We start from the raw sequence: 27,527 nt of genomic DNA, 5'->3' as shown, positions 1-27,527 counted from the left end.
CCCACAGAGGGAGGCGGAGCTAAGCTGTGGTAACTAGGCTCTGATTGGCTACTGAGTGTAAACTCCCACCTTTGACTACAGACAGACCTTTTCCTTCACAGGGTGCCTGAGTCAGATATCTGGTTGGATTAGAGGGTGAATGTCTAACTGAATATTTGCCAAATTTCTCAATATTTCATAATCCCATATGCAGAAACTGTCTGGTCTTGTTTCCACATGATTTGTGTATCTCCATCTGAACCGATAAACTTCCACACAAGACTTCTCTATTATTTCTGATTGGAAAATAGGGCTATTATTATGAAAGAACATCCAATTGTATTTTTAAGGCGGATACTGGTTAAGGTTTATTAACCCTTTTTTTAATTTATTTATTTTTTTTACAGTTTTTAGGAGTTGTTTTTGATCCGATGTGAGGATCCGAGGCAAATTTGTGATTCTGGGCTATACAAAATGAACTAAATTGAATATCAATGTCAATATTTCAGAGTCTAAATATATATATTATCATTAAAGCATGGTTTATTACTAAAAAACTGTTGAATATTGTACTTGCCAGTGCTCTCTAGTGGACAAACAATGTAATGGGCAAACAAAATGTCCACAAAAAGTAAAAAAAGAAAAAGAAAGAAGCTTATATCCACACTGTATCAGTATTTAAGGTATAACATGCACCATGATTCATAGATAATTCACATAAAAGTCCAACTTCACATTAACTCTCTATGTTTTCTGTACTCACCGTGGAGTAAATGGAAGAACTGCTGGAGACCAGCGACAGGGACGATCCATGAACTGCAGACACAAAAACCACAAGCAAAAGTGGGGATTAGAAAGTACATAAGTACTGACAACAGCACCATAATTACCAACATCTCCCCCCCTACACTCCCGAGCATGATGACATAAGGTAAAACTCCTACATGTCACAGTCGGACTAATGGCAGCCGAGCATTACTCTGCTAATGACTCAGCCGCTAATCGCACATCAGAGGCCGCGGCGCACAACGCCAGCACTGTTTCCTGCCCGGCAGCAGATCAGACCGGATCAGCGGCGTGACGTCATCCGCCGCACAGAGAGGCGGGGCTGAGCCCTGATTCATTCATTCATCCACCTCACAGAGAGAACAGTTTACTGGAGGACTCGCTTTTATCTAAACTCGGTCTAGACAGCGGTTGCGCCGGGATCCGCTAGAAAAGGAGAATATTAATAGATTCACTGCTGTCTGGTTTAAATTTCATCAATCAGAGGTTTGTCTTCATTTGTTTACACAGTTACGAAGATGTTGTGATGTATTGCACACGACTGTCTCATAATAAGGGAATAGAAATAGAAAAGTGGGAATTACTAAAACCATTAATCTTGTTTTTATACTTTTTGAGCATTTATCTGTTGAAGATAAATATGTAAACTGTCTTCCCAACAACGGCCGGGTAACTCTACACCTCTGCAACATGCACATGTTACATGTACACATAAACCGCATGTCCTTGGCAGACATTGTGATCCAATACACACACACACAAAAAGAGAGAAAGTCATGTTGGGAGGTTCCTTGTGTGTCATCACGCCTCTCACTGTGATCTCAGTAATTATCTCCTGCTCTGGAAAAAGGGAGCGACAGACTCATGCAGCTGGGAAAAAAGAGCCAGACGTGCTACTGGGGGGGGCGATAATAATATGTGTGCGTCTGTGCTGTTGTGTGCACGTGCTCACTAGGTGTGTGCTCCATGTAGAGCTTCACAATACTAGAAAAAACTCAGTTAACCTCAATCAAGGCGTCAGCGCAAAGATATTCAAAACATAAAAACACAAATGATGTTCAAAAACAAAACGACAAACTGCATCAACCAAAGAGTGAAGACGAGTACATTCAAATGATCCTTTATTCTTAAATTTTATCTTGCAAACTTGTACAATAATGTAGTTTAAAGTGTCTCTGTAGCTCTCACCACCATGAGGAACCAAACACTTTGAGAGTGCTTTCACTTTTATATTTCTTTTTGTTCCATCAACGATGAGGGTTTCTCTTATTTATGAGTAACTTCTGTACTTTCTCTCTGCACTTATGTACCATAGACTGTTGTACACGTCTTTTCTTTCAGAATCTTGTGAGTTGGAGTCTGGATTTTCCAGGTTTTTTACAAAAAAATGCACCCAGCTGATTCCCCCCGAGGCGCATTTACAAAACCAGTTTCGGCGTCACTGGATTCGCTCTGCGACTCTTTGTGGCTCTTCCCTCTGTATTGACTCGTCTCCCCTTCACTCTTTGGATCTCTTCACACCGTGAGGCTCATCTGGGACTTCAGTTACCAATCACGTTTCCACACAACCTTGAAAGAAGGAGTTTAAACTCTTGGATAGTTTTTTTAAATTATGAACCAAAGAGCCTCGTGCACTTTAATTGCAAATGTCTTGTGGCTGCATTAGTTAGTGGTTTATTTTCTATACTGCAGTTAACCAAAATGCCAGTTTATGACCAACTGTGGCCGTGTCACATTATTAAAGTGTTGAAGGCTGGATTCCTTTCATTAAGGAAACCATTCTCAACACAATACTCTGCCTCGCAGTGCTGGGTTGTTCCTCTGAATCAAAGCGTTGTGTTTCTTTAGCCCTGAGCCGGCTGAGTGGGGAGTCTGCTTGCTGGTGGGAAAAAAGCACGGCTGGGTACTTTTTCCCAATAAACAAGCTTATGGAAAAAAAACAAAGCCGCACCAAAGCTGATTATGGATTTCTAAGGGGATGGAGGGCTTTTCTTCGAGGAGCGGCTGTAATCCGTCCTAATGTTCTCTAAACAAATGGAATAATAATTATTTTGGCACGGGAGGGTGGGGGGTGTATTAAGGAAGGGAGTCTCAGAGAGACGCCGGTGTGCAGGATTTTAATTACAGATCACGTCAAAATGGTGGATATTCAGCACACTTTCTCTCGTATTAATCCATCTACCTCGTGTGTCCTCTTACCTTCCTCGAAGCCGTCCCTGAAGGAGCCCGACCGGCTCATGGTGCGAGTCTTCTCGTCCAGCGACATGCAGGAGTTCCTCAGTCGGTTGTCGCCGCAAGGGTCAAAGGAGACTTCCTGATTGGTCAGGCTGTTGTTGCGCAGACCGGTGAGGTTGATCTGAGCTGCCGAGGTGGGGCTGGATGCTGTGGGAAAGATATATAGTATATACATGACATAAGACGTTTTGTTTGTTTGTATCTGTTTGTTTCGTCTATAAAATGTCAGAAAACGGTTAGAATTTGAAAGAATCCAAGGAAACGGCTCCTAATTGCTTGTTTTGTCCAAAACAGAGTTTACAATGCTATGAAACAGAGAAAAGCAGCAATCGCTGACATTTGAGAGGCTGAATCCAGAGAATGTTTGTCAAATTTCTGACCATCCGCTGGTAACATTTAGTATCATGACATCCAACAGAAGCTGAATCAAGTTAAGTTAAAAAAAACTGCCACCTCCTCATCGTCAACAGATCGAGTTGGGACATTTTCTCAACTAACGAAGAACAAATGTGATTAAAGTCCAAAGCTCAAGGAGAGCTGGTTGTTTTTTTTTTGGCGTACCGAGCTGTCCGAAGTTGAAGCGGGTGCCGGAGGGGGAGGTGAGGCTGGAGCTGGGGGAGAACGGCGAGTTGCCGACGGACTCCTGCAGCCCGCTGGTGGAGTGGGAGCGCAGCCAATCACGGGCCTCCTCGTGGCCTCGCAGCTGCGGGGACGGACCGTACCTACAGGAAGTCAACCAGAAGATTAAAGTGGAAGCGACAACACAACAAAAGTGTGGATTTTTGAACACAGGAAAAAAATGATCTGGATTCAGATTGTTCTGACTTTTTTTTTTTTTTTTTTAAATCAGAGGGAGATTTTTTTTTTCTTTCTCTCAAGCAGCCAGATTAGTAGCCAGGATCAAACAGGATGGATCAGATGCCGAAACAAGGAATTACAACACCGTGAACACAAGATTCTCAGCTGTGAGCAACACAAACTAGAGGAGGGGGGAAAAAAGCAGAAAAGGAGCCAAAGAATACTCGACCGTCAAAATCCGGCCCGCTACAGCACGACACAGTTGTAAAGCTCTCGACCACGACAAAGTGACATCGTCACGGGAGCACAACACAACAACACAATGTGCCAAACAAAAAAAGTTATTTTTTGGAGCACCAGCCTCAAAGAGGGAATGTAGACGCAAGAAATACAAGACAAGATAGAAGACAATTTGGTGAACCAAGGAGTGAAAAGCGCGATGCCTCCCAGCAGGAAGTGAGTCAGTACCTGAGTCCTTTCTTAGGCAGAGTGTTTCTACCACAGTGTGGCCCGCTGTGGGAGAGAAACACTTTAGAGGAGGGCAAAGGAAACATGTCTGCATCTCTTAAAGACTACCTGATACTGTTGTTAACCTGCAAAGATATTGTTCTTAACGACAACTTATGCACTGCAAAAGAAATCTCCATCTCGCCAAGTTTTTTGATTTTTTACTCCAGGCCTAAAACAACTGGAAGAACTCTGAACTTGCTACAAGGATGTTCTTATAAGAAAAAGGTATGTCAATTTGTCAGGGTTCAGGAGTGGTGACGCCTTAAGATAGAGACTTCTGCAGTGTTAAATCAGTGAAAACATCCCGTGCCCATGCTGTCGGGTAAAAGTGCACCAACAAACTCTACCACAAGGCGGCAGTGAGTGAACACGGACCACGAGACAAGAAAACCAGTGACGGTGCCGACATCCACACAGACCACCTCACATTTACACTCATTTCCATTCATACAGGAAGTAGAGGTCCTTTAAAATAACCACAAGCTACCACACAGAGCTCTAATGTCCACGTAAACAACAAAAACACACACACACAACACACAACTACGCCACAAAGCTTCTGTCTGTGGTTGTCTCTGTGTGGCAGCAGGTGGTTTTTATGCTGTTTCACCAGAAGCCGAACACCCGCACACGGGCATGTTTACCTGTCCTGCTTCCGAGGCAGCGTGTTTCGGCTGAATAAAGGGCTAGCGGACGGGGAGGAGAGGGGACTGATGGAAGACAGGAAGGGAAGAACGCACAACAGACACAGAGAAAAGAAAGATTTAGAGAGGAAAGAAAATCCTTCGGAAACAGAGATTCAACTGCGAGATTCAGTGAAGTCAAACGAAGGGAAACTCAGCGGTAGGAGGGTGATGTCATCGTGTCAAAGCCTCCACTAATGCTATTAGGTTTCCTCCGAGACATTCCTGTGACATTACACGGTCAACCTGTCAGGAGGGAATCCGCCACAATGACCACCATGACTACATGAATCGACCGAGGACGCCACGGGATTTTGTTTCTGTACTCGAGCGCCGGACAAGGCGACAAACGTGAAGCGGCACCTCAACGCCACGCAGGCTTTCTGCGCCGTCTACGATCTGGACACGTTGAAAAGGAATTAATGTCAGAAGTGGACAGGATTTTAAAAATGGTCAACGTTGGAGGAAGTATTTAAGTGGTAGGATTAATATTAAAAAAAATGAAAGCATTCAAAATATACAAAAAAGTTAACTTGTTTGATCAGCAAATATTTAAAGTTTTTAAGCAAAATTACCTCTTTTCTTATCTTATCATGTCACTTTACTGTATTATTATTATTACAGCAGAATTTTTATGTTTTAGCTGGTTGAGGTGAAGCCAATTTGAACAATTTTGTAAATTGTTGGATTATTTCAATCTGCAACAAAAAACCGCAAAGTAGCTAATAATATTTATCAATAACTGAGCAGTATTAAAGAAACCCTCTGACTTCTAGGAAAAGAAAGAGCATCCAATCTTTTACATTGTAGATAGTAGTTATTTAAGTTAAACTCATCAGTAATTATCGTTTATTACACCTCCCATTGCACACTGATGGAGGCGAGGTGCTCCACTGGAAAACAGGTGACAGACTTTAACATAGATGTTTCATCTCGGGGAAAAGGAAACAATCCAACAAAGAAATGGGACATCCCCCCACTGCGAGCGCTCACCTCTCGGGCATGCCGGTCTTGGCGCCGCCGGTGCGTCCCAGAGCCGACAGGGTGTCCTCCCTGTGGACGCCGTGGCCGGCGCTGCCCAGGCTCATGTCGATGGACTCGCTGCTGGTGTGCATGCTGCTGACGGAGGGGTAGCCCATGCTGCCCGGCCCGCCGTGCCCGCCCAGCGTGCTCTCCCTGCTCTGGGCGGACGAGCTGCTGAAGGTGGTGCCCCACGTCAGGCTGTTGGAGGGGCCGGTGGAGGAGTAGACCGAGCCGGGACTGGAGGCCTGTGAATATGAAGAAGAGGATGTTTGCAGAAATCAAACAGATTCACTTCATTGTGTTGCTTTTCACTGTTTCTCTAAAGCGATTTCACTTTTATTTGGCTTTTGCTTTAAGGTCACTGACTATTTAAACTTGTAAACCTCAGCTTGCTGTTTTGTCAAGACACAAAAAAAACAATGAGTCACTGTGTGATTGAGACATGAAGTCCTATGAATCAGGAGAAGGTGATGGCGAGGTCATGACTGAGCGTGCTCAGACGTTGCTGCTCCGGTGTAAAATGTAGCCTAGAGTTAAGCAAACAAGTACCTGCACTGCTTGTCTCTACCGCCACTGAACACACTCATTAGTACAGTCAGGTGAGAACTAAATCATCCTCATGTTCCTGCCAAAGACCTGTCATTAGCTCCCAAACACCAACACACACACACACACACACACACACACACACACACACACACACACACACACACACACACACACACACACCGACTCTAAACTCAAAGGTAAGCAGGAGCGTCAGGACAAGAACATTTGTATTAAAAGAATAGGGATAGCAGCTGCTTTAAGGAATCACTTAACTTATTACAAAGCTTCATAAGGAGGACATGAATGTATGAAAACTCAATACAGTCCCTCCAAAGAGCTGTTGAGATATTACAGTCTAGACCAAAAACATTGCTAGCACGAGCACGGCTAAAAATGACTCAAATGCAACTTCAAAATAAGTTTTAAAAAAAAAGTAGAGGAAAAAAAAGACGCTTCCCCCTCCTTTGATGGTAAGTAATGGGTGGTGGGCAGTCGCAGAGGGTGCACAGCTAAAAATAACAGGGTAACTAATGAATAAGTAGCTCTTCCCGGGCCTCAGTTCACAGTATAAATCAGACAACTTTGGTCATTTTAAAGGAAATGCATTTGATTCGGAAAAGCCAACGAAAACACTTTTTTTCCTCACTTTCTCTACAACGTTTCTGCTGAATCTTTATCACACAATTGTTGTCGTTCCTCACACCGTATGTTTACCATGTAAAATCACAGCCGGAGACTCCTCCAGTGGCCCGAGGGCGGTTCTCTTATCTATGACCTCATCATCTCCGGAGTGAGTCTCTTAAGTTCCTGCTCACCTGCTCGCTGCCCAGCGTGCCCATCCCGAGTCCCTGCACCCGGCCGCCGAACAGGGGGCTGCTGGTCTCGCTGTCCACGCCTCCAAGCCCTCCGTCGGGGGACTCCAGCACCGTGCCCACGTGGTTCATGGTGGCGTGGGGGTTGGAGATGACGGTGGAGTTCTTCATGTTTTCAGCCGTGGTGACCGGAGCCTGTTTACACGGCTTCCCACCGAACAACCTGTGGAGGAGGAGAGGAAGGTATTTAAAGAGCAGGATGTCGTTTCCTCACATCCTTTTCGTTCTTATGAAGATCAACAAATGTCAATCAAATCTGTCGACGTGCAAGCTTAATAGAGAATATGATGCTATAAAAAGTCCATTCATCGACATGTTTTGTCGTGTAATGTTGTACAAAATAACATCTTTTGATGCCTAATCATGCCACATTACGTCCTGCATTACATTACGTTTAAATACAGTTCTACAGTGTTGAAGTTGCTTGAAGCGATCTTTTTGTTGTGTATTAAAGTAAATTGAAAACTGATGTTGCTGCTAGAAGAAAGGTCACGGGGTTGTAAAGTGCATTAGTATTCGTCTCGCAGGGATTATGAATATTAATAGCAAATTAAACAACACATTTCACGTAAATATTCATGATGGCTGTTCTGGATCAAAGCTGGCTGAGCGTGCCACCCTGAAGGTCTCGCCGCCGACGGGACAAAAAACACCAAGTGTTATTCTTTACTTTGCAGCCGGGAGAGAGTGCGCACGCAGAACGGAGTCAGGGCCAATGCACACACACACACACACGCACACACACACACAAAGGGAACACACACAGAACTCTCTCCTGGTTCTCGACTAATCCCGGGTTAGAGCTAAATGGCAGGGCGATGATGACTGGAGTCGCGGTGGGCGATAATGGCAACACACAGCCTCTTTGAAGAGTTATCACTCCCTCACATTAATGAGGGCAGAGCGCTGAGGTAAGACTCAGCTCCCATTACCCAGCAACCACACCCTCCCTCCCTTCTCTCGCCCCTCTTCCCCCCCGCCTCCCCCCCTCCCCTTGCACCGGCAAGGCTGAGGCTTGGCAGCTGATCAGCCCGGCTCAAAGCCTGCCTTTCACAATGGCCTGATTTAACCTCACTGAGAGTGTGTACGTGTGTGTGTGTGTGTGTGTGTTTGAAACAAGCCCACACGGGTGATCATTGCTCACCACTGTTTATCATTTAATGTGACTACATGATTACTAACTCTTCAAATGATGTTCTCTCTCTCTCTCTCTCTTTGTGTCTGTTCTTTGTGCGGGTAAATTCAAGCCTATACAAGAAGGCCTCGCTCAGGACGGCTCTGGAGTCACCATTATGTCTGCAGGATCGCTGACAATACAAATTATAATCTGTGTGTGTGTGTGTGTGTGTGTGTGTGTGTGTGTGTGCTCACCTGCGCAGTGTGGGTGAAGAAACCTGCTGTCTCCCTGTCAGGGGAACGGTCGCCGCTCCGCCGCTCTGCATCCCGACTCCGCCCCTGAGGTTGTCCATCTCCGAGACGCCCTTCTCCCGGTCCGTCTGATTGGCCAGCGGCCCCCCCGCCGCGCCGTTGGCCTTCGTCATCATGCCGATGGAGCTCTTCCCGTGAGTCGTGACGGACAGCACGGCGGCCTCGATGCTGCTGGTGGAGGAGCGGTTCCCGTTGCGGGCGGCCGCCCCCGAGCGGCTGGGCCGCGGCAGGCTGCGGTACTGCAGCGTGGAGCGGGCGCTCATGGGGAGGAAACCGTCGTCGTGGTGGCCCAGCATCGAGGCGCCGTCGGCCCCGCCGGCCTTCAGCCCCCCCGCGAGCGAGCGAGCCCCCGATTTGGGCATCTTGCCCAGGGTGGCCGAGCCGCTCGTGATGGTGGCGCCGCTGGCGGTGACCATGGTCACCATCCCGTGGCCCTGCTTCTTGAAGCCGAAGGTGCTGGTCGGGGTGCGCGAGGTGTGCGAGCCGTGCGACGCGAGCGCATGCGTCTGGGAGTGGGGGTCTGAAACGGCGTGGGTGAGGACGCTCGACGACGACGAGGTGCGGCTGGCCGGGATCGACGGCTTTTTCGCCTCGTCGCCGCTGCTGCGTCCCGCGTCGGAGGGCGAGCGGTGAAGGCCGTTAGCGCGCGGAGAGCGACGCCCCTTTTCCGACACCTTGACGTCGTCCGTCTTACCTGCAGGACACACGGCGCGAGACATCAGCGGGGCTGTGCGGGTGTTACAGCGTCGTGATTTCACACTTTTTTAGAAGCTTTTAGAAGGGAAAACATTATTTTACCTGAACTGTGGGTCTTGAGGGCACTGGAGCTCGTGGAGCTTGCGCTGCTGGTGCTTTTAGTCCGGGGCGACGTCACCCCCACCTGAGTGCTCATGCCTCTCCTCCAAGAGCCCGTGTGGGACACCGAGGGCGTCTTCCTCCCCGAGCCGCTCTTGTCCGACTCGTCGGAGACGTCGGAGGGGTTCCGGCGGCTCCACTTGGAGCCCGACTCCATCTTGACCCCGCCGTCCGGCCTTTTCACCTCGTCTCCCGACCAGGCCTGGTGCACCACGGTGGAGGCCGAGTGCTTCTCTGCATCTGTCACAGGCTGGGAACACACGCGCAGACACCCGTTAGGTCAGATCGATTACCGCTGAAGAAAGCGTCTTTCATGAAACCCTCCATTATATGGCCGCAGCCGTCACGCTGGGTGTAATGCCGCCGGTGTTCAACGCCAGCGTCAGCTGGGTGAGAGGTCAGGAAGCTGTTTGGCCACGTCAGGGAGAGACTTTAGCAGGTTAAAATGATGTGAGGCAAGAAGATTTGAGCTTTTAAGTCTCTTAAAAGCTCAAATGACTCTTGTTTACAAAAAAACAAGTGTGGAAATAGTTGCTGGTCACCCAGATTGTTCCAACTTCATTTGTATTTTTCAAAACCTCCAAAAACATATTGAAGCTGAGTGACTGCTGAGCTTTGATTGGACTCCTTAGCGTCTCTGGAGTAGCAAACAGCTGTTTGAGGGATGATGCCTGCCTTCGCCAAAGCAACACTACAAAACTGCAGCGTGCCGCTCCGCTCTAAGAACTCAAAACAGACTTAATCAACCTGCTGGACTGAGAGAAAGGCTCCTTTGTGCCCTCCTTTTGTTTTCTCTTCAGCACCTCTGCAGCCGCGATGGGCGCCGTCACGGCCACGACAGCGGGAGTCAGCTGACAATATTATTGTTATCATCGGCTCACCGATCGCTTTCCCCCCGAAGCGCGGTGGCTCTTAATGAGTGTTTAATGATTTGAGGCCAGAGTCAACATCAGCTTTAGCTTTTTTTTTGTGCGAGTTCACAGCTGTAGTCTCACATTCTTCTCCGAATGCAGAGGAATGCCGGGACGGACGGGGTTTAGGGAAATGAGGCCGAGCGGAAGGATACGGTCTAGTTTATACATTTATTCCAATCATTTCTCAATGCCATAGGACATTAGACTATTAACTATTCATGAATTTTTCGTTAAAAATCCATACACAGTCCAAATGTGGACCTAAAGGCAAACTTTGGTATTTTATACTTTGGGAGGCGCTGTTGTTAAAGTTTCTTGTGTTGGAAGACAGAAAGTGTAGCTTAGTGTTCAACGCCATGGCTGAATATTTAGCTGATTGTGGTTGAACACAATAACAAACAGAGCTAAAACATTGTAACTTTATTTATATTAATCCTTTCCACAACGTTGTCAGGCGCTTAATACAAACTGAGCAAATCAGTGGCGAAAACAAGCACTTCTAGTGAGGAATTGCCCCGAGGGATTAGATTACAGGCCTTCTGCAGTTTTTTTGCTCAATTCTGAACCAATTTAAAAGAAAATTCTTCCCACTTAGACACAAAAAACATGATCCAACAGGGTCCAGGTTGAAAAATAACAACGTTACTCTTTAACTCCTGCTGCCTGGACACTATAAACACTCAAATGCACCAATAAATACATTCCCTGATGCTTGTAAAGCAACACGTGAGTCTTTATTTGCTGGAGGAAACTTCCAGTTGTCCATGCGGGCGTCAGAAGATGGTGATGTAGTGCAGCGCTGATACCAAATATTCAACTTGGCATGATGAAGCACAACATTGTGATGAAGCGAATGGAAATCATCATGATTACAAAGTAGAATAATGACCCTGAAACCTCAAACTGTCATGGACGCTTGCAGAGGGTTTGATGGATGTTTTAACATCAAATCTTAAAGAGTCTTTATGAATTGTGTCATAAGTGTTGTATTGTTGTCTTGTATATACACACATATGTATATATATGTGTGTATGTACATGTAAGGCACATGATTGAGGAGCTATTCACGATTCGTTTTGCGTGTTATCTTATGCCCTTCTCCTCGAGGGATGGGTCAGGGGGTTCACAGGTTGTCACTGGATATAACAGCTCCAACACCCCAAAAAAAGTGAGGTATTCTTCCTAAATATGGATGCAAGTGCGAGTCTACCTGCTTGTTGAGGCCCTTGCGCTGTGCAGCGGGCGTGTTGGCGTAGGACGAGATGGAGGAGCTGGTGTTGATGTCATCTGTGTCGATGTTGTCGCTGATGCCGCTGCTCACAGAGCTGCTGTCATCCCAGCTGGACACATAGAGGGAGGGGCGAGAGAGGGGGGGGAGAGAGAGAGAGAGGGAGAAAGAGAGAGAGCCAGAGGTTTACTGTAGTTCTCTTTAAACAAAACATCTTTTAGAGTGCAGAGGACGGGGGGTTCCACTTGGCTGGCAGCGACTCTTTGGGAACATGCATTGCTTCTTTTGGAAGAGACGGACATTAAAGCGAGGTGTGACGCTTCTTATACCACGAACACGACGCTTCTTCATCAGTCAGATGAACTCTTTTGAGACAAAGAGGCGTTTTAAAACTGCGGGGAACATTTTTTAAATGAAATCCCCGATACATATTTGCAAATAAGCGATGCATTCACATCTATGCTCAGGATATCCTCACTGTGGCTGTGTGCGTATGGTTGTTAAGAAGCGGTTGAGATTATACACACTGTATGTCTAGTGAAAAACAAATATTCTGTATACTTTAGAAGGAGTATGAAGTGAACTTTAGCTGTATTTATGACAAACGTATGCCTTTGTATGAAAATAAAATTAAAATTTGACCGCCTGGTGATTCTCTTCCTTTAATCTCCATCTGAATTGAATTAAGCTACAAACACACACACACACACACACACACACACAAGGGCTGAATGGGGTTGTCTATCATATGAACAAAGGCGTGTTGGATGGGTGACATCACGGACTGTGTGTGTGTGTGTGTGTGTGTGTGTGTGTGTTGTTCAAACAAACCCATCTGAACAGAGCAAACACAGTGGGAGTTAATACAGGATATTTGTGTGTGTCTGTGTGTGTGTGTGTGTGTACGCGCGCAAGTGTGGGGATGTGTGTGCGCATCCGCTGAAAGTCTGTGGGGGACAGGAAGCACCGCCAGTTGGCAAACATCACCCTGAAAGGACCAGAGGGAGGCTGACGGTCATGGCCGGTGCAGGGTTGGCTGCATCAGAGGGCACACACACACACACACACACACACACACACACACACGAACACACACATGCATGCGCACACGCACACACAGAGCTGGTGTTGTCAGTTTTCAGTCCTCACAGGTCTGTTTATTCACGATTAAAGGGTACCTTCGTGTTTTATTCAACTATTGGTTGTTTTCAGAGTCGACTTCTTCAAACTGTTGCAGACGATCGAGCTGCAAAAGACACGCAGTGACACCGTCCAACAATATTTGCAACAGAGGAAAGCAACAAATCACCCCTGAGCCGCTGGAACCAGATAACGTTTGACAGCAGTGCTGGATGAATAACGGCATTATTCCAGATTTCCGTCCGCTACACAACACACAAAGATTCTTTCTTAATAAAATACAGAATCAAACTAATTACCAACGTTCCCTAAAAACGGGGAAACACGTCGAAGCATGAGACCGAGCTTTCAATGCCAACTGTTGAAACTCAACAGTTGCTGATACTTGTTGATTTAGAAACATTTTATTCGACATTAAAGCTCAACAACCAGCCCTTCACGTGACCTCTGATGCATCATTCATCCGTCAACTCAGATGTCCAGACGAGCAAGAACACAAATCATCGCAGTGTCGTCCTGCAGCCCGCTGAACAACAACGTCCTGAACGTTTTCCCACCAGCACATGAACACGACAACATAATTATAGCTTTTAAAACTAATTAAAAAAAAAAGACCGGTGAGTGGCTGCAAACCTCAGATTGTGATCAGCGCTTAAAACCTGATCAGCTGGCCGACAGGCAGACTTTCCTGCAGAGTCACCGGCAGATTAAATCACACTGCGGCTGAGCGGAGACGCTCCACTTGTTGAAAAGCGTCCGTGCGGCGGACCGGCGGACCGGCGGAGAGGTGCTGAGAGATGTGAAGTGACCAGTAAACGCTCTCGGCCGCAGAGGGGAAAGTCCCACGAGCTGCCGGGGGAAAAAAAGAAAGCAAATACATCCGGACAACCGCGAAGAAAACAGACGAATACGAACCCCACAAAGATCTCAGCACTCGGGGAATCGACTGAACCAAAGTCATCGTTTGGTCTTCCAAACAAGGGCAACGTCACACACACACACACACACACACACGCACACACACGCACAGACACACACACACACACACACACACATGCATCTACCTGGTCAGGGTGCCTGGGTTGCTGTGGGAACCAGAGCGCTGCGGGAAAACGCCGAGCTGGACAGAGAGCTTCATGACTTCATGCCGCTGAGAGAGTTCACACAGCCAAATGTCTCCCCCCCTCTCTCCCTCTCTCTCTCTCTCGCTGAGCTTCCTCAATGCCGCTCGCCCTGGCACTGTTCCTGAATCGAGCTCCTTTTGTCGCTCGTTCGCTCGTTGCACTGATGGTTCATCCCCCGGGCACTGCTCTGTTCCTCTCTGTCTCTCGCTCTCTCTCTCTCTCTCTCTGGACTAACAGAGAGAAACACTTGGGGGGAGTGAGGGAGTGAGGGAGGGAAGGACCTGCCCTGCTGCTGGAAACATGAGCCTCCCCTGGGACTGTTAACCACTTCACTGCTGCAGCCGTGCCACTAATAGAGCACGAGACACACACACACACACACACACACACTCACACACCCCGAGCCCCTTAAATAAGCCACTTTCAGCCCAACGGGAATCAAGCGGGCGACACAAAGTCAAAGCCACATGATCACAGACAAACTCCCCCCCACCGAAACTTGCGGGACAATCCTCGTCCCTGTTGCTTTTCCCGTGTGTTTCCCAGGCATGGTTTGTGTGTGCATGTGTGTGTGTGTGTGTGTAAGACTGCAATTTTCCCAGACAGATCCACCCTGACTATCTGACAAGCCAGTGCTAATTAGAGATCAGGCCTAAGCGGCGTGGCCCAGCCCGCAGCCTCCCGCTGGCAAAGCAACCCGCCAGTTAACCACCACCGAGCCCTTTACGGGCCAATCGCAGGAGACGGAGACGTCAACTGCCCGGGGGCCGCCTCCCGTGAGGAAGCCGTGCCAAGCCGGCCGGCCGGCGACTAATACATCATCGCACCAACTTACTCTCAGTCCTTTTTCTCACTTGCAGTTTTGAGCCGGTTTAAAAATCGTCCAAAGGGATTTTTGTTTCCGGTGCTCTGATAGGATTTTTTTTTTTCGGGTGAACTGGCCCTTTAAATCAGCTGAGAGTGAGCAGTTAAAACTTTTGTGAGCGGGTGAAGACTTTATTCTCTCCCTCGCTCTGTAAAAACCCGGTCAGAGAGGACACGAGAGCGGTGGAGGGAAAAAGTGGCACAAATCAAGACATTCCAGAGAGGAACCCTGGCCGCTCGTCGGGTCCGTTCAGCGAGCTTTCTGCTTACCCAGTGGGGTCAGAGGTCAGAGGCCGAACCTCCAAAGAGGAGCCGAGTAGGGGGGGAGGCATGGGGACCGATGGAAAAAAAGAAAAAGAGGCTGCCGTGTGGGTCAGCCAATAGGAGTGCCTGGAAGTGTCCTGAGAAAAAAAGCCGGTGGTTGTATTTAACTTTTCTTGTGCGCGTCCCCTGAGGCCGCGGTCGGTCCGTCGGCTCTACTGTAACCCCCCCAACCCTCTCTCCTCCTCCTCCTCCTCCTCCTCCCTTCGACCGGGAAAAAAAAGCCGTCCGACGCTGGCACATGCACACAGGATCTGTGCCGCAGAAATGTACACACAGACATGCGGCCACAACAGAGCTGTGAAGCAGAAGTAAGGGGATTTCCTGTGTTTGAGGGGCGACTGCACTGCAGCTGGATCATATAACCCCCCAAAAGTCTCTTGTCTCTGTCCACACAGACAGACAAGAGAGACCGGGGGAGGAAGAGGGGAGCATTTTTGACTGTCTCCCTCTCTCTCTCTCTGACTTAAAGCCCTCGGAGGAGGAGGAGGAGGACACACAGATGACATAAAAAGAGCTGTGTATGTCTGCAGACACAACATCAGGACAGAGGGAGCTGCTCTGAGATCAACATAGTTTGATACAAGCGCCGACAATACCTGACATTTGGTACCACTTTTACACAATATACCTCTTTGATGCTTTAGTTTGAGGGATATGAATATGTCTCTCTGCAAAACTCTGTTACACATCTAACCACAAAGCAAAGAATCCACCATGACCAAATAAATAACGCCTAAACTCAACCATCTCTCAAGAGTTCTGCAACTTGTGGATTACCTTCTGCCCGAGGCCAAACCCATTGTGCCACTGCGAGCGGGCACGCGCTCCGAATACGAACACAGCGCGTCTTGTGTTTGGCGCCAACTTCCGGCGAGGAAATGAATGCAACAATTCAAACATTCATTGCGAGAAATGATGCAGAGTGATGAAAATAGAAGGCGACGTGATCGGGACCGGCAGACAGATTCAGTACGCTGCTTGTGGCGGGAACAGAAAGCAACTGAATGTCACAGCAGATGTTTCCCCACGCAGGTACTGGAATGCTGTTTGACTCTTTCACAGATAAATGCGGAGACTTCTCACATCAGCATCTGCACTCGCAGCTGCTCGAGTGTGGATTTAACCCGGTGAAAACTGTGGAACCAGTTTGGTCACCAGACCTCCTTTTTCTCTGTGTTTGAGTCGACGTAGGAACCCCAAATTGATTCCAATACTTGTGTTTATTGTATGTATTTGTTCAGCAAAGTCTTGGGGAAAAAAATGTATATCTGCAAAAAAATCACGTTTAAAAGATATTTTGATTGTAACTATGAACATCCAGCATGATATGAGCCAGATTCCCCAAAAATGTCTCCTGGAGCGGTCAATAAGACACCTTTTTGGAAAGATTAGGACCTAAAGAATCAGAATCTGCAACAACAATCACAATAAATCAAAGCCTTGGTCTGTTAGGAAGGAGTTTCAGTCAAAAAAAACTGAAGTTCAATTCAAAAATGGAAAAATTTCCGTATCTTATGCCAAAAGATTGTCTGAATGGGGCATGCTGGGACTTAAAATGGGCGCAGGAGGATTTTCGCTTACGGTTTCCAAAAGGTTAATATCCACAGCAGGGGAAAAAAATAGGAAAATGTGGCAAATAAACATTTAAATCTGTGGCAAAAATCCCTAAAACAACATTTAGTGTTTGAGGTTCGGCTCTAATTCATCTTTTGTATGAAAAGAGTCGTGACGAGACGGCCTCAGCGTGACGGCGAAGCGGCACATTCCAGGCCGGAGCCCAGGACCGCGTGGTACGAAAATGACACAGCTGTCCCACTGTGCTGACGAGAAACGACAGGACGGGACTGGACATTACACTCAGGAATGTGTCTCCCTCTCTCTCTCTCTCATCCTCTCTCTCTCTCTCTCTCTCTCTCTCTCACCCGTGTCTGGTGCCGTGTCTTCTGTCTTCGGGGGAAACATTTGCTATATCTGCGCTGGAAGAGAGTTCGTCAAAGCACTTGGATCCCTCACGGCTGCATCTCTTTACCCCAGACTCATCTCTCTCTCTCTTTTTCTCTGACGTGCAAACACACACACACACACACACACACACACACACACACACCCTCCGATTAAAGCGACTGACCCGGATCCACAGTCAAAACTCTTTGCGTATGCGACACGCATCAGCGGACGCGGGCACACGACTCCGCCCGGGCCGCACCGTGCAGGATAAAGATTTTAAAAGGCCGCTGGCACCGTTGTGTGAAATGCCTCACGTGTGTGTGCCGACCCACTTAAACACACACACCGGCGTGCTGTCGTCTCAGCGCCAGAATGAAACACAAAGCTGTAACTTCCGCCTCTACACCTGCGGTCTGACATTCACTTGAATAATAACATTATACGAGTTACGTGGAGGTGCATTCTTCGGATTACAGCTGGGGTCCCGTTTTGAGGAAAGAAAACATTTTCTATTTGTTTTCTTTTCCCATTGTCGGTCTTCTGCGTAACACATAAAAGCGCAAAACTATGTATGAATTAAAATGTTGTTTATTTGTGTTAGAACAAAAAGATTTTTAAAAAAAACAACATAAACTTAAAAATCATGAAACTGTAAAACTATAAATATGTAAACAGAAAAACAGTGGAATGATTGCTGACGGCGTGGACAGTCGTTAGGCTTAATATGAATTGTTTCTTCCAAAAAACCCAAAAAATAAACTCTTGGAGAGTTCCCGAAGTTTTCAAAGATGCCAGGTTGAATTATGGGAAATGTGTTTAAAATATTCTGTTTAAACTTCCCTTCAATGAAGAGCAGGAAAACACTGACAGAATATTTAAATGATGACGTCAGACAGAATTTTTTCTAGGATTTGAGCTGCTGAAGGTGGAATAAAAATCGTGAAAGCTGTGTTAAAGGGTTAAAGTCCAGAATGATGCTGGATGTCCTGTCCATGTGAATGATTTGGGCTCACAGAACAAAACAAATGCAACCAATGTGTCAGCCTGCAGATACACTATCAAGGGTCCGTGACATTAAAACCTCTCTCCCTCACTCGCATGCAGACTTTTGGTCCTGGAGCGTTTCCTGCTGCTGAAACGAGGATAATCGACTTCATCCGGTAACTTTACAGCTGCAACCTGCGCGAACCACCCGCACAGAAAATATATGTCGGGCGAGGAACGGAGGATTCAAACTCACCCCGAGCCGAGAGCTCCACAACGCCACTCGCTGCAGACGAGTTAAAGTCCAACATGCTCTCCTCTCTCCGTCTACCGCTTCCCTCCTGGAGGTCTCCGGGCCCGAGCGCTGCGTTTCCCTTTGAGAAAAACCCCTCAGCTGGTTGGGGCTCGTGTACTTTTTGCGATCGAGACGTTCCTGCCCCGCGAAAACGTTATGGCGTATCAAGCTTTGTTTCTCATTGCTGCATCGAACTGAGCAACGCAGTACAAAAACAGGCTCAACACAAACAAGCTTAAACAAACAAGGAGAGAATACAAAGAGTGCAAAGCTCAAGAGAGAGCGCTGGATGTCAGAGCCGCAAAGTTCGACTTGAACAATATTTGTTTAAATGAAGGTATTGTAAAACCAAAGTGATGAAATAATGTATAACTTGGATTTTTTTTTTTTTATGTCGACGAAAATTGTATTGTACTCATTTTTTATTTATTTTTTTGGTACAAATTTTTATTTTTTGATCCTAATTTTTTCTTTTTTTTCCTTTGGTCCTAATTTTAATATTTAATATTTTGTTTTTTGGTGTGTGGCGGAAATGGGCTTCAATATCAACCAAAATGATGAAATAACGTAATGCTTAGATGTTTTTTTTATTTTCATCAACGAAAAGAAAAAAAAAGTCGATTGTCCTCTTTTTTTTTTGGCTCCTAATTCTTTTATTATTTTTTTGTTCCGAATTTTTTTTTTTTTTTGGTCCTTTTTTTTTTTTTTCCCGTTGGTCCTAATTTCTTTTTTTTTGTTTTTTGTTGGTCCTAATTTTTTTTTGTGTGTGTGGCGTGAATGGGCTTCCATACTGGAGGGACTCAGCGTCACCAAAAAAAAAAAAAAACCTTCTGGCCGGCTCTCCGACTGTTGTGACAGACCTGCAGCAGTTGAACGGCCAGAGAGTACGCTGCATTCCTTTGTCACAATTACAGGACAAACATATTGCCGCGTGTCGTCCGGTCTTTTGCCGGCCCACATCACCAAAGACGTTGGCTCGGGATCCCGCGGGCTGGAGTTAACTTCTGCTCCCGGTCCCGGCTTCAGCCGGTTTAATTGCTGCGCGGCGGTTCCCTTCTCACATGAGTCTTCGTCCTGTAAAGCAGCAGAACCACAGCTGCAGGTGGAGGAGGCTCAGCGGTTAATGCCATGGCCTCCTGGTTTCTACCGGTGTCCACGTGGTTTACTCCGTTTCTTTCCCCCCAATCATGACCAATAAACATCTTGAATTAGACTCACGGGGAAGACGGTGATGAAGACGATGTTGATGAGTTGACCTTGACACAGGAGAAGTTGGACTAGCCGGCTCAGGTAGACGTCGCTCCGCTCCATTTTTATTGGGACTGGAGTTGTTTGCTGCGATGTTTATGCTCTTGTATTGGAGAAAAACCCCTATTTACCCCACCCTCTTCAGAGAGAGAGAGAGTGTGTGTGTGTGTGTGTGTCCTGGGGCGAGGCAGGTGTGCCTGTTAAAAGCCCAGAGGAGGGCATGCTGGTTCGCTGATAGGGTATTCACGGCAACTGAAACATAATTTCTCTAAGGAGTGCGTCTCGTTTTCCTCTCTCCTCATAACAACCCATAGCTGTCATCGATTCCTTCTCCTCTTTTCTCTCCACGTAAATAAAGATGCTCAAACGCGATCATTGCCTCCTCCTCTTCCTCACAAGGATGTGGGAAGCTGATTCATTCTATCACACTATTAACAAAAATATAATTGAAATCAAAATCTGTTCCACTGCAAATCTACCCAGTAGTGTGTGTACTTTAAAACAAGACTCCATCAGGCATTTTATTACCATTTCAATTAACAATTAACTCAAAGGACTCCTGTCTCATAACTAAGTTACAGTAGCTTCCTTCTACCATAAAGAGCCACATGACTAAGATGGAGGTTGTTTTCTGTGTAGGTGGAGGAGCTCTGCAGCAGCTGGGGTATGTGAGCACGCGTGGGAGCATCACATTAACTTGGGAACTTATTTGACCTCGTATCTTGAATCAAACCGCCGCAGATTGAGGGTCAGACTGCCCCAGCACGCCCTCGAACGCCTCGCTGGTCTGGCTTCATTACAAACACACACACACACACACACACACACACACACGCACGCACGCACGCACACACATCCAGTGGGATGCAGCAGAACTCGTCTTTCAGTATGAACATGTCTGGGAGGCATTTACAGTATTTAGTATTCTAGGAGAGTCAGAGGCTGTGTGAGAGTCTGGGTATCTGAGGAATAATATTTGGTTGCGTGAAGTGTGTGCGGGTGTGTGTGCGTGTGTTTGTGTGTGTGCGGGTGTGTGTGTGTGTGTGTGTGTGTGTGCGGGTGCAGAAGATAAGCGGAGAGCACACAAAGGCAAGGTGTGGCTGTTGTTAGTATCTCAGACTAAATGTTCTCCTTTCAGTAAATGTGAGGTTGACATAAATTTACAAGAGTTTCTTTTTCTTTTCTTTTTTTTACAAAAAACGTTTAGTTTCAAAGACCATATCTGGTGGTAGATTGCGTCAGTTTGTGTCAACATTACTCACAGACAAAACATTGTTAGCTCCAGTAAGACTGGAGTTCATTTTAAGTTTGAGAAGCTTCTTAATGTCCTCTTCGCTCCGTGAACACGGCTTTCTAAAGCTCGTCTAATATAAAAAAAAGGCTTGTAATGGTCTGCAACGGCAGCCACGTGTCTGGCTGTAACACAAGTGCAACACAATAGATGGACGTCACAAATCCTTATGTTGATTTAAGTCCTACAAAGCCATCAAGCTGTCTTTCTTCATGACAAATGACTCCATTTCCCTATTAAAGAAGACAATGAATCCAAGCTTTCAGATGATGTAGTTTACAAAGACAACAAAGTTCTTATCTGATGTGAGAATATTGCATTTTAGCTTTTGAAGGTCCGAGGAAATGAATGTTTTTCTATTTCTCATTTGCTGCAATCAAGATGGGGGAAAAAATGATGCAAACTGCAGTATCTGACAACCGCAGATGGTCTAGGTGCGATCGTCGTTTTCCCTGGTGCCACTCGGGTCTTGGTAACCCAACCCGGACTCACCCTGCTGCCCTCTGCCGTCATCGGAGAGTGGAGCCGCGGCCCAACACACACACACACACACACACACACACACACCAGTGACCGGTCTGGGACCCACACACTGCGAGGTCAGTGCTGGACAGGAGTCCTGAAACAGCAGCTGTGAGCAGCACTGACAGGTTGATGTTGTCTCCCAGCAGGGCGGGGCCGGGGGTTCAACAACTGCGGGGATGGTATTGGAGGAGTAAAAGTGCAAATGAAGCCGTGTTCCCCGCGCGTCTGCGATTATCATACAAACAGACTGCTGGCTCTTCGGGGAACGCGATCGCTGGCTCGTGAAACGACAGGAACAGAGGGAGGGGAGTGATCGTTATTACGGCGAGAGGCACACCGGAGGCAAAAAACCCCACAACACTCAACTCTGCTTAAAAAGCAGGGCAGCCGCTAGAGGGCGGGGTTTACGGAAAGACAGACAGGTGGAGGGGCGAGACAGGTGGAGTGCCAGATGTTGTTGGTTGCTGCAGAGAAGAACCCCTCTTTCTCTTTCTCTCTCTCTCTCTCTCTCCACCTGAGGCCAACAGGGAACCTGCTCAAGCCCAGACAGGAGAGGGAACGTCTTGGGGCCCGGTGCATGTGTGTGTGTCGACAGCAGGTGGGCTTCTAATGTGTGTGTGTGTGTGTGTGTGAAAAGTACAACATGTTGTAAACAACTGCAAGTTCTGTTGCAGGTGCAATTAAAACCAAGCTAACACTAGAAATCCACAAAGATATGACATGTTGTATTACAGAATAAAGTAGTCTTTATCTACTATAAAGGCTACTTTATTCTGTATTCTGTAACATATAAAGTTAAGTTACGTGACGTTAAGCAGCAACGAGTTTGCTAACGTTAGCTCGCGGCTAAATCCTAAGGGTAGTACAACGTATTCGCTGCTTAATGTAACGTTATAGTACCTGACTTTATAAGTTACAGTCATATATATACAAATATTACGGTTGCATTGTGTACATTGGCGTTGTTGGTGGAGGTTGTGCGGCTCAAAATGACGAGCGTATGCTTGTGTATCCTGATGATCGTCTCTATTGGACATAATTTCAAAGGAGAAGGGCTCATTTTTGCAGCTCGACCTTTTCTCAAAAGAAACATTTGATTCAAATGATCTGCCTCGAGACTTTGCCTTAGAAGAAAAGAGGACGGAAAGGCCGATGAGTAAAAGAATAAACAGTTTGAGTTTTAGATGCCAAAAGAATGCTAAGGGATTGTACAATTTTGGGATTTTTTTTTACAGAGGAATTACACAATTCACATGACAAAGTCATCTTCCTGGAATGTGTGTGGACTCGTATTTGATTGGCCGATGTAGGAGGCTGCCGAATGACATCACGTTGCTGTAAAAGCTCAACTAGATGACTTTTTAATTCTTTTTGCCGGAGGATCTTTGAAATAAACGAGGCGGATGGGTATTTATATGCAGTGCTAATGGATTTAAAAGACGTGGTGTTTAAATGTTTTGTAGCACAAAGGCAAGAAAAGGCTTGGCAAGTTTACTCAAGTCTGTCTGTACAGTACTGTCGAAACGCAGCGGCAACTCAAAGAACTTTATAACAGGCATTCAATCTTTAATTAACAGATAATGTGAAGGACAATGAAAGGCCGACAGAGTGTGTTACAGTGTGTTACTACTCTAACAGGCACCTGCTGATGGAAGGTGTATCTGTTGTCGTGCGATTACGGAGGATTTGGACTCGTTGGAGCTCCATTAGTTGCTTCATCTTGATTTTAAAAAAGCTCGAGGGTTTCAAGGGCACTTATTGTCGAATGTCTTGATAGTGATGACAATCTACCGTCACTTTCGTATGATTTGGTCTATGCGAAAGTGTATTAAACAAAAACTAAATATATGACGGCGCCAGGGGAAAGGGGCAATATTCCCAGGAAGAAATTGGAATATCTGCGATTGATGTGGTACATTTACTCTCTGATATTCTCTGAGCTTTGAGAGGTAAATGTATCAGAAAAAACTCGCAAATGTACAACAAAAAACACAATCACAAATATTTTTGCATAAATCTTGGTATCTCTCACCGGCAGCTACATTTTGTTGCACCAAAAGTAGTATATTTATGGTCAGGATGGACATTTATTTTTCAAGGAAATTATTAGCCTTGTATATTTGACTATTTTTATCTCGAAGAATGTCGGTTTTTAAATATACCGCTTTAATCTCCATGGAATATTACTCCCCTTCCCCCGGCTGCGTATGTATTTTTTTTTTTAACGCACAATGGCTCTAATATGGTCTAGTAAGTCTGTCACCTTCAGTGGAGAATAAAGTTTTCTGTAATAATTATCTTCTTTTAGAGCGAGCGGATCTCTCTGAGACTCAGCGCTGCAGCGCTTTCACAACACAGAGACGTCTCCTTTGTCTGCTGTAACAAAGAGAATTCAAATCACAAGACAGGCGGTTATGGATTACTTCCTCTTTCTCTTGCCAGAGAAATGAAGATGGGATAAGCACGCTCACACACTCACACACGCAGTTCCTCGTCTCTCTGCCTATTTACTCAGCCTCGCAGGTCCTGTTGTCCCATGATTCATTGTGATCCTCTGCTGGCTTCCTCCCACTGCTTTACGTACGTTCGACAGTTGGTAAAACCAGTTCTTGCACTTCCAACTCAAGCGCTAATCAGATTCGGCGGTCGCCGACTCAGCTGATAAGCACACAGAGTCATCTGAATAAGCCGCTTTTTTTTAATTGACATCCTGCTTGCTCCTCATTAGAGCAGGTTTGCTCTGATCTGGAGGGTTTGTATAGCGTGACGGCTTCAACAGTTTTAGGAAAAGCTCCTGAGTGTGAACCTCGACCCTCAGAGGTTTTTGCCCCAATGCCGTTCCCCCGCACCCCCACCATCTCCGTGCATCCCGGACCGAAGGACATAAAACACCCGGCATTTAAACTTCAGCAGGTTTACAGATGGGTCACACACGCCCAGCGAGCAAATACAGACCGCACGCACCGTGCACAACTTCCACCGTGACACCCAAAGCACGAAATGTTGAAAACGCGTGTAGAGAAAGCGGCTCACCCTCCTCCACCTGCACAAACTGCACCTATACCACTCCCTCCTCCCCCATCTCATGTATTAAATTAGTCTCATCTTTTACAACCGTCACCCTCCAGCTGCACTGCCTGCCGCCTGTAATGCTAATGAGCTGGATCTGCTGCTTCCACCTCTCCTAATTAATCCCAAACTAAAAGTAAGCACATTTGTCAGACATTCCTTCAGGGGGGTGGAGGTGTGGTTGGGTGGTGGTGGTGGTGGTGGGGGGGCATCACCTCATCCTTCTCTTTCATTTCTCTCCTCTCTAATCTCATGAAGGACATATTGAAGCTGACTGAAGATCATGAAAAGGCTGAAATGTGAAGGTTCTGGAGGGAGCGTGAGGATCTGCCCCCTTGGTCCATTAAACTTCACAGAGAAACTTAAAAGCGCAAAATCAAACAAAACAAACAAAAAAGGAATCCCCTCCCCCCTCCAACTTGTATCTTTTAATCACTTTCCAGCTTCTTCAACTCGCTACGGTCTCTAATCAAAACCGGCAAGAGGGAAATGAAAGGTGACAGAGGCCGTCGAAGAGGGACAAAAATGACGTTCCATGTATTTTGCTAATAGCTTTTCCTTGACCTCGATGGAAATTGCCAATAGGTCAAAGAAAGGGGGGGAGGACATTTAGGACTCCTGTACAGCAAGGACTCCTGTACAAAATAGACTCACACTTCCTTAGTTTTGAATCTTTCCATAGTGCACATTTCAGCGGCTGCGAGGTCCGAATGACGCGTCTCTTTTTTATATTCTTTCCGTAGAGGATCGTCCTGTGCACCCTATGCTAAAGGAGATAAGGAAGGAAGCATTGAAGCACCTTTCCTTTGCATTTAGATAATTCAACTAGCTCTTATTGAGCAGCCATGGTGAGAGAGAAAAGGAGAGGGGGCGGGGCAGTTTGTGCAAACCTCACCTAAGGGCTGGGGGAGTTTAATGAGAATGTGTTCGTAAAAGAGACCAAGAGGACAAAGGTCAGAAGTCTGGAGGACAGGAAATTAGCCACACCTGAGGATTAACGGAAAAGGCCGCTTTGAAGCACTTAAGACGACTACAAGACACACAAAGGATGTGTAGCCAGTTCAAGACGACTACGATTACGAAGCCTTTGTTTTTAAATGTCAAATAGAGCCAAAGAACTGGTATATTTCTGTTAAATAAAAGATCACATGTTATCAATGAGGATATCAATGAGGAGACCAGGCATTCCTTTGTCTTAACCGGTCCTGTCCAGCTTGATATCAAGCTCTTTCCCTCCCCCCCTCTACTCTCGTGCACCATGTTGGGGCTCCGCTTGGCTCCTTCATCCATTTCCGTCTGTCAATTAGCCAGGAAACCAAATCTCTCTCCATCTCTGTGACAAGACAAAAGACTGCAGCGTCGCCACCGATCGCTCACGCTGACACGAGGACGCGCTGGAAAGTCCCACAGACACTCAAACACTCAATCTTTTTCACTTGCTACACGCTGTGGCCAATATATGCTGTTAACACCTGAAAACATGCGTCTCAATGCGATGCTCCAGCATTTGAAATCAGTTGGTGCTTCAGCAGTTTGGTGTACCGACAGCAAAATACTGTTATTTTTATATTATTACAGCAAATGACTGTATCACATTAACTTACTGTATTATTTTGATGCAGTAGAGATACTGTAATATTGTCCCAGACAATAAATGTCACTATTCTCTACACATATTTTAACAAAGACCAGTGACACCAAACGGGGAAAAAACAAGAATATTTTCTATTTCCTGCACCGACAGGAGCAGCAAAGAGGCCAGTAAGCATCACAGTATACGAGCTGCAGCATGTACATCAAGTTCAGCTTGTGTTTTAATAGGAGTATTCTGGAAAAATGCATTTAAAATGCACTTTCATGGGCTTGTTTCAGACTCACCTGTCAGCATCTCCCTGTCCGGACGACGTGTTGCGATGGAGTGTCTCTCGTACGGCGGCCATGCTGTCGGGCAGGCGGTTCAGGCGCCGCGTGTACAGACCCAAACCTCCGTCGGTCATGTAGCTGCAAAACACACGACAAAGCACGTAAGACATCGTCACCATGAAGCAGTTTTCAAGCACGCAATAAAAGGACTCAGATTGGATCAATTCAAGTCGTGCAGACTTTTGCGAGGGTGAAGACGAACTCTTTAATTTCTCCTCAGAGCTGCCTTTGTCATATACAGATTTCCCGGGCCGAAGGCAACGCTCCCATCAATCCCCGGGGTTTTGGCAAACAGACACAATTCTCTCATGTGGCCGGCGGCAAAACAACAGCGGTCTGTAAAAGAAGTGGCAGCTCGTTGGGCAGCGGATGAGTCCGTTCTTTATTTCTCCAAGAAGGATATTGCCTTCGTCACCTTCAGAGTCTATCATCAACTCCGGGGACGGGAAATTATGATTGACTCAGTGGCTCGAACATTAAAAGAAGCTAAAAATACCCCCGTATATGTAAAAGGCAGGCTAAGTAGGGCATTCACGTCATCTCATAACGGAAAATAACTTTTGAATGGGCTTGATTTATGGGCAGTTGGAGGTTGACCGTTAGCAGCAGTTACAGTCTGGAGCTGATGCTCAAAATCCTGAACACTTACACAAACATTCCCATTCAAACTAAAACAACACGCACTAATTCCCCCAAATATTTACCCACGGAGGAGATTCCTAATGGAACTAAATATTGACTCATTTTACCCAGGTGTAACTTAATGAAATGTTTGCTGATTTAAAAGTGGAGGCCGGGGCGTTCATGCGCTTGAATGCCTTCTGTGTGGGGCCGCGATGAGTCGGCTTCTGCAGTTGAGCGAGTAGAAAAACAACAAAACCGCCTCGCCAGAGTCCCACCGCTAAAACACGTTGCGTGTTATCTCTCGGTGGA

General features: G+C 46.4%; 1 protein-coding gene across 5 annotated transcripts in view; it reads right to left on the bottom strand.

Moving 5' to 3' along the window:
- nav2a (neuron navigator 2a) overlaps positions 1-27,527 on the bottom strand; it is a 103,147-nt gene that overhangs the window by 15,370 nt on the left and 60,250 nt on the right. For 3 of the 5 annotated variants that reach the window (XM_068571727.1, XM_068571735.1, XM_068571761.1), the window contains 11 exons: positions 26,550-26,672; positions 11,843-11,972; positions 9,662-9,968; positions 8,807-9,557; positions 7,379-7,598; positions 5,985-6,259; positions 4,953-5,018; positions 4,267-4,311; positions 3,562-3,722; positions 2,965-3,147; positions 743-795 (listed from right to left, as the gene is read on the bottom strand). In XM_068571727.1, coding sequence (XP_068427828.1) covers positions 743-795; positions 2,965-3,147; positions 3,562-3,722; positions 4,267-4,311; positions 4,953-5,018; positions 5,985-6,259; positions 7,379-7,598; positions 8,807-9,557; positions 9,662-9,968; positions 11,843-11,972; positions 26,550-26,672 — 2,314 coding nt within the window. The remainder of the gene's footprint in view (positions 1-742; positions 796-2,964; positions 3,148-3,561; positions 3,723-4,266; positions 4,312-4,952; positions 5,019-5,984; positions 6,260-7,378; positions 7,599-8,806; positions 9,558-9,661; positions 9,969-11,842; positions 11,973-26,549; positions 26,673-27,527) is intronic. The other 2 variants (XM_068571745.1, XM_068571752.1) reach the window with 2 other exon arrangements.

This window comes from Clinocottus analis, unplaced genomic scaffold (assembly GCF_023055335.1).
Source record: "Clinocottus analis isolate CAN_PGR_092001 unplaced genomic scaffold, fCliAna1.0.p SCAF_1, whole genome shotgun sequence".
Lineage (NCBI taxonomy): Eukaryota > Metazoa > Chordata > Actinopteri > Perciformes > Cottidae > Clinocottus > Clinocottus analis.
Note: the sequence above shows the minus strand (reverse complement) of the source record. Positions and strands in the feature narration are given on the sequence as shown.